Genomic DNA, 12,403 nt, shown 5'->3' with positions numbered 1-12,403 from the left:
TCCATGCCCGACGCAGGATTCGAACCTGCGACCGTAGTGGTCTCGCGGTTCCAGACTGAAGCGCCTAGAACCGCTCGACCACACCGTAAAATTAGTGTGAGTCATTCTCAAAGAGTAGATGATAGTGCACGGGACTGCTCATTGTTTTGCTTGGATCCGATCCTTACTACCGTCCCGTGCCCAATGTCTGTATCGTTCTCTTACTCGGTTTTAGGAACGCACACGTTTGACGACAACTTCTATGGCTGACTGCTTGAATTCAAACGCTCAACAGCTTGACTGGCTTACTTGAATGCTATTTACCTCGCAAACGGCGCAACTTAACGAATTTTTTTTTTCGTAACAATAATTTCTGAGCACGACCCACCCAGCAAAAACCTTTACAAACTGTTCAGATTATTTCTGACCACCTTGTTCAGATATGTTTGTTCATCAATATTTTAACTTCTTCTATGCGGCTCGTCAAAATTTACTTTCGTGTTCCATCCACTTCATCACTGAGTAGCACTTACACAAATAACCACAATTATTTGTTGCATGTGTAGGTGCAATTTCCTCATTCGCCTTCCTCGTTCACCACTACCTTTACCTCCAGTTCACATCAGTTTTTCTCTGATGTTTTAGCACCTCCCCTGTCCTTTCGGGCTTTTGCTGATCTGTGTTCCTTATTGTGGAAGATGGGTAGTTCAAATCTCCATCAATAAAGTCTCATTTATATTTTCTGTTATCTCCCAAGGTCGGTTAAGGCGAATGCCGGGATGTTTCTCTTGAATGGCCACTGTCGATTTCCTTCATTGTTTATTCCTAATGTCACCATGTGCTCAGTCTCTGTTGATCTTGTCGTCGACTTGACGTAAACCCTAACAATCTGTCATTACTTTTTTGGTTATTGTATCGCCATCTATGTTGAAGGGAACTTTCTCATTTCTTATTCAATAGCGTTAATTTTCAGCTCCTTCTCTAACGCTATCTCTCTAACTATTCCATTCTCTTCTTTTCCGATTTTCCCACAGCGTATGATTGCGTTCTGTACAACGCTGTGCTCCATATGAAAATTCCTATACATTTATTTCTGATATGTAGGAGCACGTTTTATTTATTTGGCGAGAAATATTGACTTTTCTTTCATAGTCTGTATCTTATGTCCTCCTTGTTTCGTCTGTATCTCACGGTTCCCAGTTCTGATATTAAGCTAGTCGGTTGACTAATTTTTTGTGGGCCTCAAAACTTACGTCTTTCATTGGTTCACGCTTTATTTTCACGCTCAGTAGACTGTTAATTCCTTTCAAAAGCCCATTTAGCTAGCGATGTCAGTAGAGAAACATATAATTGATATCCCTTCGCCGTGAACGTTAGTCACACTCCTAAAGCTTTTTTTCTTGTTAAATCTTTATTAAATCTTCGATATACAAGTCGAACAGAACAAAGACTGCATCGCCGGCCGCTGTGCCCGAGCGGTTCTAGGCGCTTCCGTCCGGAACGGCGCGACTGCTATAGTCGCAGGTTCGAATCCTGCCTCGGACATGGATGTGTTTGATGTTCGTTGGTTTAAGTAGTTCTAAGTTATAGGAGACTGATGACCTCAGATGTTAAGTCCCATAGTGTTCAGAGCCAATTGAATTTGAAATACTGCATCCCTTGCTTAAGGGGGTTAGGTTTTCGGTCTTGAATCCTTCTTGCCTACCTTGTGGCCCGAGCACTTATTTTCGGCTCATCCATTCCTATTGTTAAATTTTAGTCCTCACAAATAATGTACGTTACCCAGTTATCCAACTTTCTCTCCAGCGTATGTACTTTTTTTTTTTTTGAGCATTTCAACCGACATGCACCACAAATTTTTTCACTTATTTCGTGTACGCATTTCTCTTCAAATCCAGTGAACTTGATATTGAGTTCATTTCTAACTGATGTACGTTTTACTAGCTAATAAATCCGGTATTGTCCGAACATTTATTTTGCCAATTTTCTGTCACAAACGGACAGTTTCTGTATGCCCGGTGCAGCTGTTTCGCGTGTCTACAACGCGTTTTCGTGAATATCTCTATGGCAGTGCCTGTTCGAAGCTCTGTACACGGCTATTGTTTTTGACTAAGCCATTTGCGCTTCGCAGTGGAAAGCTGACAAAAGCACTCAAAAAGTGCCATGGATTTCCTTAATATGGCTTCACTGAAGCACTGTCTTAGTAACAAGGAATAAATGTATTAAGATTTCATCCATGATGCTGCATTTTTTCATGCATCTCAGTTCATGGCATTATTTCTCTTGAACTATGTGTGTTACCATGGCATAATTATGTAGGTAAATTCATCGCCATATGTGGACACTGTGTGCAAAATGTGTTGCGATTAGAGTTAGTATCAAAGAAGTAACAAATTTAAACGTAATGCACATTGCGACAATTTTTCACGCATCTCATTGTGTATGACGTCAAACTACGTGTCGTACGGTAATATAATTTTCTAGGTGCATTTAACGGCGTATGTAGATACTGTATGTGAAATTTATTGTGAATAGAGTTAGCATCACAGAAGTAATAAATTTAAACGTCATACATGATGCGGCAGATTTTTACGCATCTCATTGTTTAACGTCATATCTCCTGAACTATGATATGGAGGTGATTCTTAGTGCAACGGTGATTGTTGTCTGACAGTTACTGATATGTGTACCAAGTAGGGTTGAAGTCGACTTGTCGGTTTAGGAGGATATGTGGAACGTTCACATAGCCATACATACATACATTTTTATAATGTGTTTGCATTCGTTTCGTTCCCTAAATATTATTACGTTTCCTGCTTTCGCCCAGCTGAATTGTTTATTATGTTACCACTGTTTTCTCTCTTCATCTTTGTTATATATAAATTTCTCTGTTCAACACTCGTAAGTACTCTTGTTATCGATATTAATTACGGAATCAATCGTACCAGTTATTCTGATATTTACTATCTACATGGCTAGGGAACACTGAACACACTATTCCAGAACACGTTATTATACCACTTTCTTATACTTTAATTCTTCCTCGTAAACTTTAACCTATTCGTAATCAATTCTATGTTGTTATCAGAGTCTATATCTGTTACTGAACATCTTATCTCTAAATCTCTGTCTTACCATGACGTAATGAAACTGGAGTAATCCTGTGTCTCCTGGTCTCTTCGAATTATCCTTCTTCTTTAGTGACTATCATTACCTGGCGTTTACTCATATTACCTTGTATTCTCCTGATCAGTGATTATCTTCTCGCCATATTACTTCTCTGTCCACTACTACGTCTGGATACAGTCTCTGCATTTCAGGCTTCGTATTTTATAGTATCCCTATCACATTCAGACTTACGGCGTTCCACGCTCCGGCTGTTAGACTTTCATTGCTTATCTTTCTTTTTCTCATGGTCATTCAATCCTAGAAAGTCCTCTCCTGAAGATCCGAATGGCGAACTAATCCGTATTCGTTTAAAATGGAGTATATTCGTAACACATTTATGTATATATCCCATATTTTCTGTGGATACACATTACAAGTCTTTAATGCAGTGATTTCCAGTAGTTTACGCAACCTTTTTGTCCGTTAATCAAAGGTGATTCCTCCATCTTTAGAGCCGGTTTCCCACCTGATGAGTAAGAAGCTACACAGAAGCTCTATCCAGTCCTCCGCCCTCGTTGGAAAGGCAGTTGGTACAATTAGTGTGACTCGTTATACCGGAGGTATTAGCCCGACATTACCGTGATTTTATCCAGTATGTAAGCAGTGGCAAGAAGCCAACCTGTGATCCACGACCTTTCGGTTAATAGTTTCAGAGGCTGCCCTTAGAGCATTCATTACAAACTGACAAATTCAAGGTATGGCGACGAATTGTGTGCCACTGTGCACTCACAAGGGGAACCGTTTTATCATATTTGAAAACAATTTCCACTTCAAATTATCTTTCTCACAGTCCTTATATGGCTTGAGGAACTACCACGAAAGACAACCCTTACGTGTAGTCATCTCACAACGTGTACTGATGTACATTACTCGTAAAGTATTACCAATGAAATAGCACCTGATGACATGCGCAGTCCTAGAATATCTTTTTTGTTTCAGGCAGCTTTCGCGTTCACGAAAGAAATGGTGAGCAAATGTCAAGAGAAGTCGGAGATATCACAAGGTAAGAATATATTATTTCATGTAGTGTTATTAATGGCGAACCTGCGTGAATGAAGCGATACTTCACTTACGTCCAAAACACATACAAACTAAAAGGTAGAATACTCTGCCGCGCGCTCTCTCTGTCTCTGTCTCTGTCTCTGTCTCTCTCTCTCTCTCTCTCTCTATTTCTCTCTCTCTCTCTCTCTCTCTCTCTCTCTCTCTCTCTCTCTCTCTCACACACACACACACACACACACACAGACGATAGGTGAGAGAGGGCGACAGAGACGGAGAGAGGAAGAGAGAGGGAGTGACACAGGGAGAGGGAGGAAGGGTGGGAGGGGCAGTAACAGATGCTGAAGGAGACAAAGAAAAAAAGCAAGACGTACGAAGCGTGGCTTAGTTATTGTCATTCTACATATAGTCCACTCCTCTATCCCTACAAATTTCACATTTATGGGTACAGTGTTGAATGTAATCCTCTGTGAGCCGCTTGAAAACCCGTACCGTCTATCTTGCACTACTTCAACAGACCGAAATGTTCCTCTTAATGCAGATTTGATCTTGGGGAATAGATAAGCCACATGATACTAGATTAGCCGCATGTGGAGCATGGTCTAACATTCACCACGTTTACATGCGATACGTCTTCCGTAAGACGAAAATCGAATTTCGGGAACCGATTTTCGCTATAATGTTTACATGTTAAGGTCTGAAACGGATTTCCTAGCGCAGTTAAATAGGTCGCCTGGAAAACAGCCGACACAGTTTAAGGTTTAGTCAACACAAACACTATTTCTTTTCAATTAGACGAGATGAAAACTTCTTCAGTCTAACATTTTTACTTATCCTTCACTGTAAAAAAAAAAGAGCCACTCAGTCCATAATAACCGGAAAATTTTTAATAACAAGATGAAACCTGACAGCTGAAGCACGTTTACATGGGAGCCGAAATCCATTGCGCAATTGGAAGCGGACTTGCAGAACCGAAGCGGTATGGGATATCGGTTTACGAAACCCGGCTTTGGGAGCCCCATGTAAACGCGGTGACTGGGAAGCTGTATTTCACTTCAAACCTCTTAAAAGGCTACGTAGTGTAAGCCGGTGCTTATCTTGATGCTCAAACCATGACTTGTTCTTCCACAATTCGGGTCGTTTGTTTTCTTATTCTTTGACAGAGTTGAGCGACAACCTCAAGATACTAATGTTAATTAATAATTTGACCTTCAGGAACACAGTGAAGAGAGATAATTCCGTGAATATCGGAGAAAACAATTGTCATCGCTTTGAACCTTGATTTGCTCATTCGGGCTTTTTCTCGCTCTCGGTGAGGCAGCCACAAGTTGAAAAACAAGTTTCGTCACATGTCAGCACTCTTTCCAAAAAATTAGGATTATTTTCAATGATATTGAAAGTGTCTGTACAAATATTTTGACGATCTTCTTTCTGTACGAAAATGGGAATTTTCGACATTAGTTTTGCACACACTTTTCTCATGTTAAATAGATTGCGTAAGATTTTCCTCCCATTCTTTGTCAATTCCAGCAGTTTCAGCAATCGATCGAATACTCAATTGGCGGTCATATCGGATCACATTACCTACTTTTCCGATATTTTCATACGTTTTTGAATTTTGAAGAGCATCCTGCGCATGAGTCCTCTTCAACGTATTTCTTGAAAACGCTTGAACCACTCATAGACTCGCGTACGCGATAAACAGTCTTCGCCATCACGTGAAAATTCATGACAATTCATTTATCATTATCCCGGCAAAACAAATTAACAGCTCTTACAGAAACGAAACCCTATGCCACAATGATTTCTCTACAGAAACCAGAGATGCCGCAGTCAAGCAGGCTTCACGTTTCACAGATACCGGGCGTTCATCTTTGGCACTTGCGTGCTGTGTGACGGCATCAGCCCCTTTATTTTACAGCCACATCTGAGTACATTTATACCACTTATGCAACTCCTGACTGACGCGAATTACCTTTTAGACAATTACTTCCTTTTCTTGCTGATCATAGTCATGATGAACATTGCTACATGTTATGCGCCAGCTAAAAAAAAAAAAATAAAATAAAATAAAAGAATTGTAGACTTTTACTTGAAACTGAATATAACAGGCTTTCAAATGTTCAAGTGTGTGTGAAATCTAAGGTCATCAGTCCCTAAGCTTACACACTACTTAATCTAAATTATCCTAAGGACAAACACACACACCCATGCCCGAGGGAGGACTCGAACCTCCGCAGGGACCAGCCGCACAGCCCAGGACTGCAGCGCCTCAGACCGCTCGGCTAATCCCGCGCGGCAAATAACAAGCTTTACTGTCGGCTAGAGATTTCATTTCCGTGGTTGCGCTGAGAGCATTCAGGTAGTTTCTTTTTTCACTCTTCCTTATGTGAAGACAGTCCAGTTTATTCTTCGTTCTTGAGTAGAATCTAAGAATATTTTTGTAACCATCAAACTAAAATGGATTATTGACGGAAACTTTCATTGGCGATCCAGTGTACTAGGCAATTACTTCTTTATTATATGTTTACTATATTTACATACGTAAATCTCACACGTAAATCTACTGATTTTCACACAATGAATACGTTTCGAATGACTGATGAGTTTCCCAAAACTATAGTCGTATATGATTTTAATAAATATAGAAACACCATTTTGTAAATACGGCAGTCGAATGAAAACAAAACAGAGGGACAAACGCTAAGTAAACGATATGTCATTACAAATGTAATTGCTCTAACAGTTAATACGTTTAGCCGGCCGCTAGTGGCCGAGCGGTTCTAGCCGCTTGAGTCTGGAACCGCGCGACCGCTACGGTCGCAGGTTCGAATCCTGCCTCGGGTATGGGTGTGTGTGATGTCCTTAGGTTAGTTAGGTTTAAGTAGTTCTAAGTTCTAGGGGACTGATGACCTCAGATGTTAAGTCCCATAGTGCTCAGAGCCATTTTTTTGTGAATATATTTATCCCTCTGTGAGACAAGACGGTCAGTGCTTGCGTGGAAAAATGTTTTGTGGTTGCCTACAGAACCACGATTGTACTCATGATTTGTACCCGAAACAAATCGACGGCAACCATTGTCTTTCTTCAGGACCCCAAACATACGGAATTCACGGGAGACGAAATCGAAGCCATGTGTTGTCCATATCGTGTCGGCCACGCTGCTGAAGTTTCCCTGGAAGTCCTTACACGTCCTACATAACTCCAGATCTCTCCTCACGTGATTTCCATGTTGTTGGAGCCCTGAAGAAAGACAAAGGTTGCCGCCGATTTGTTTCGGCTACAATCATGAGTACAATCGTGGTTCTGTAGGCAACTGCTGTAGTATACAGAGAAGTTGCAGCATTAGAAAATTGTAGCGAAATGCAGGAAGATCTGCAGCGGATAGGCACTTGGTGCAGGGAGTGGCAACTGACCCTTAACATAGGCAAATGTAATGTATTGCGAATACATAGAAAGAAGGATCCTTTATTGCATGATTATATGATAGCGGAACAAACACTGGTAGCAGTTACTTCTGTAAAATATCTGGGAGTATGCGTGCGGAACGATTTGAAGTGGAATGATCATATAAAATTAATTGTTGGTAAGGCGGGTACCAGGTTGAGATTCATTGGGAGAGCGCTTAGAAAATGTAGTCCATCAACAAAGGAGGTGGCTTACAAAACACTCGTTCGACCTATACTTGAGTATTGCTCATCAGTGTGGGACCCGTACCAGATCGGTCTGACGGAGGAGATAGAGAAGATCCAAAGAAGAGCGGCGCGTTTCGTCACAGGGTTATTTGGTAACCGTGATAGCGTTACGGAGATGTTTAATAAACTCAAGTGGCAGACTCTGCAAGAGAGGCGCTCTGCATCGCGGTGTAGCTTGCTCGCCAGGTTTCGAGAGGGTGCGTTTCTGGATGAGGTATCGAATATATTGCTTCCCCCTACTTATACCTCCCGAGGAGATCACGAATGTAAAATTAGAGAGATTAGAGCGCGCACGGAGGCTTTCAGACAGTCGTTCTTCCCGCGAACCATACGCGACTGGAACAGGAAAGGGAGGTAATGACAGTGGCACGTAAAGTGCCCTCCGCCGCACACCGTTGGGTGGCTTGCGGAGTATAAATGTAGATGTAGATGTAGAACTGCAAACATTTTTCCTCGAAAACACTGACCGTCTTGTCTCACAGTGGGGTAACTGTATCAAATGTTATGGTGACAACTTTTGAAATAACGAACAGTTACATTACTACCATGTGTCTCATTTTCATCTCACTTCCTCTTATATATGTATCTATTTCTGAAAGTCTTAATGGATGTAGCGCGAAGGGTTTTTTTCATCAGTGTACACAGACAATAACTTAGCACTTCTGGACAAACGAGATCTATTTGACATTGGAAAACTATTCAGTTTGTGATGCGCAAAACATGTACGTAATCCACACAAAAAATCAATTTTCGTTTCCTACTACGACGCTTTCTTGCTCCGTTCACAATAATACATTTACCATCTGTAGATCGAAATTTTGTTCCTCGAGTCACATAAAATGGAATATTAAAATACGCAAAGTAATAGAGGCAGTAGACCTATGATATAACTTTGCGTGATGTAGATTTTAATTTCTCCTTACGCAGATGATGTGCTGTTGTAACTCTACGTATCTTTCTTCGTAAATATTGTCTAAACGACGCATGTGCTGAACCATGTATAAACTAGAAATATAATTCCTCTAATAGAATATATTTACTGAGCCAGTCAAATGCTTTCACTTTCAGTAGATCCCAAGTGATAGTACTCAATTACTTATGTGCTTAGTGAACGTGGTTCAGTGGAGAGGTCCTTTCGAAATGCAAATAGTGACTGGCAAATATCTCACAATTACACAGGGGAGTGCAAACCCCTGGGTATGTTATCCTCTCAACAAGTTATCGAAATTGCAAGAGTGAGACTGAAATGTACAGTGTGGCGTCTTTGGAGTCACCTTTCTTACACCGATGTCTAATTACCAAAGATTTTAATTTATCTGTACCGCATTAAAAACGTAATTATGGAATCGCCGTGTTGCACGGCCGAATAATAACTATCAGTAATCATGTGAGAACACTTTGTTTTCAGAGCCCCTATGATTTTCCTAATTTTGCTGGGAGATGTAAGAGACATTGTTGACTAAATTTTCTTTGCGTCTCTTCATCAATGTTAAGTCTTCTTTGCGTATGAGCTTTTATCACCTACTTTAAAGAATTAGTCATTAAAATATTTTTAACACAGGATTTGCCTTTAATAATGTTCCCTGTCTCTTCAACAGCACTAGCATTTTTTATTTGATCATCTGAGCTGCCAGTTTCAGGTAAGTTGAGCTTACTCCTGAATATTTCTACATCCTTTATTACTATGTTAGAAAACTGTTTATAACACAGAGTAGTTTTAGGTCATTGCAGGTAATATCTCGGGACAAAAAATTATTTTCCATCCAAGGGTACTTACCGGCTGCCCTGTCGTGCTCCGCCAGTGACTCGTTGGATGCGGTACGGATGGGCGTGCGATCAGCAAGCCGTGTCAAAAACAGTTCACACATTCAGTTAACGTAGAACAGATTGTGTGAGCTGTTCATTATTGTCGCTAATTATTCACAAATTGTGAGCCAAACCTGTTAACTACTACGCCACTTTTGAACTCTGATATTCTATGCGAAATACTCTTCATTTTCATTCAATTTAGACTGTATATGTAATAAATGTTAATTGCATTGCTGACTGATGTCTGTATTCTACGGGGGATAATCGGCATGTAAGGAACGATCGGACGCGAAATGGAAGCCACAGTGAAAATCCGATGAAGCTTTGTACATATATGTTGGGCAGTGTAGCTAATAGGCCAGTAGATAGCGTCATGTCTCTTTGCTCAGTTCTGAGCGTACAGTGAGCGTGTAAAGACGCTTAGAAAACAATGCAATTTCGTAGGTTTCACAGAAGTACAGCCACTTCGTCGCTGGACTTCCAAGGCGTAAGGGGTGAAGGGCTAATTTTCTCTTTATTTCAGCATGAGAAGGACGTCGGGGACTAGGTTTTTTGGCCCTCCTAAGTTGTTGGTTATTCCATTAATTTTCCTAATGCTACACATTGTTCATTGGACTTTAAATTTCTATCACAAGACGTTACATTACTTTCTCTCCTTTTTTGTTTATAAACATTCTGAACCATGATTTATCTTCAAAGAATACTCTTAAGAATTATTTTATTTACTAGCGATTCATCAAGAACATTAACACATTTGATCACACTATGTAAGCATGGAAGCAGTTGCCAGGGAGTAACTGATGAAATCATAACCAAATTCCTTTTAACAAATGGGAATTTTATTCACTTTAATAGTGCCTAAAAGCATTTTTTAAAAGAAACAGATTTAAAATTATAATCAGAATGCATCCTCTAAAAATCAAAGTTACAATTTATTGAGAGGCAGAAACAAACAAGTTTTTATTGTATGAGCTTTCGGGCAGAGAACCTCGCCGCTCCCTTTTGACACGGCCGTAGTTACGACCGCTCACAACAGTCTCTGAAAGACTACACTGGTGCAAATCTTCAACACACCAGATAACTTTAAAGAGTTTTAACAATTTACACAAGCACACAAACTATGCACCTCCCGTAGGAGGGATGGAGATGGTACAAAACACTAACAATTAAAATATTAACCATGCCACCGAAGGTGCAACTTGATTTTAACTTCTAAGAAAAGTCTTACGCTGAAAGGGTGGCAACTTTATATACTAAAATGATCATTTAAATATAAGCCAATGAAATGCAATCTTATATAAAATTCTACAAGGTTGGCCAAACAATAGTTAAGATGCTCTACAGTACACAGATACCGCCCCTCAATATCATAGGCAATAATATCAAAGTTTCCAAAGATCAAAACATGTTTCAGGTATTAGGTCGTTACACTCCAAGCAATAAATTCGTTAACACACCAAATCCGACAAACATGACAGAGGCAGATACTAACGTACGGTCGATTGATAGGGAGATTACCGAACAACCCGAACCGCAGGTTGCTCTAACCCGTCCCTACTCCACAAGGGAAAAACGGACCACCCAGTTTATAACCAACCACCTTCCCGTGGGTGAGCAAACGGAGAAGAATGGTGGGACGACCCCAAAGCAAAACGGCTGGTGACCTCACCAAGAAAACGAGTAGAATTTAACAAGAGTAAATCAAACAACATATCACCAATCACGTAACTTCTAAGAAACTGCGATTTCTCGAGAAGACCTGGCGCAGCACCCCCAAATCGTTCTTCCGAACCGTCCGCTGCCAGGCGCTTCAACGGACGCAGGGAGGCACGCCGATCTCCCTTCTCACGGCGTCACAGCTCGCACCGGCCAGACTGAAGTTGTGGGTTGACTCCTGTTGCTCTCGTGTCGACCGCGAAGTCACTACCCCTCGCTATACGCCGCGGCCCTCTGGACTCACGTGGCGACCTCACATGCGCCGACGCTCAAGACGGACAAGTCATCTTGTGTCTCAGTGCGTAACCGACCAACCGATCGATCCAACCGCCAATGACCATTGCCTGAGCAAACTCGAGCAGACTCGCGGCCTAACGCGCAGACTCAGATGCAGGAACTAAGCGCCGTCCGGGCGACCACTCGCTGGCGGAGTGGAAAGACTCTCATTTTGCCGGCTTGAAAGATTGATCTGAACGACAGACATATTAGCACTCCGAACGACCGACAGACGCTAACTGCCTAACAAATGCGGACAAGAGACAGACTAGCAAGCTGGGGACGAGATACTGACCCAGGGTTTGCAGCAGTTTGAGATTGCTGTTACAGTTTATCCCCCAGGAGGAGCATCCATATCAGATTGACGGCGGGAGTGTTGTTAGGCAAAGGCTTTGTTTTGTCTTCACGTTCAGATATTGACACGACAGGGTACGATTGGTGAAACAGGTGCATAGTGCTGTTGCGTTTTCCCTGAACATCGTCCCTGAAGAGGAGATTCCGGCCCAGTATCACTCCCAGGCATTTCACCTGATGTATCCAAGGGAGTGCCATGTTGTGCGGTGTGAGACGGTCTCTGAGTTAGGGCCGACGTCGAATAAACACAATGGCCTGAGTCTTCTCCGTATTCAGGGTAACGCAGTTAGCTGCTGTCCTAGGAGAATAAGTCCAAGCTGACTTTGTAGGCACCTTATCGCCGCATCGACACTGCGGCAGCTGCTAAGGATCACCGTATCGTCAGCAATTTGCGCAAGGGCGACTTG

General features: G+C 41.6%; 1 protein-coding gene across 1 annotated transcript in view; it reads left to right on the top strand.

Annotated features, from left to right (window-relative positions):
• Window positions 1-12,403, top strand: part of LOC126455708 (uncharacterized) — a 91,858-nt gene that overhangs the window by 25,387 nt on the left and 54,068 nt on the right. The window contains exon 2 of the mRNA XM_050091476.1: window positions 4,087-4,150. Coding sequence (XP_049947433.1) covers window positions 4,087-4,150 — 64 coding nt within the window. The remainder of the gene's footprint in view (window positions 1-4,086; window positions 4,151-12,403) is intronic.

Source organism: Schistocerca serialis, chromosome 2 (genome assembly GCF_023864345.2).
Source record: "Schistocerca serialis cubense isolate TAMUIC-IGC-003099 chromosome 2, iqSchSeri2.2, whole genome shotgun sequence".
NCBI lineage: Eukaryota > Metazoa > Arthropoda > Insecta > Orthoptera > Acrididae > Schistocerca > Schistocerca serialis.
This window is presented reverse-complemented; position numbering and strand designations above follow the sequence as displayed.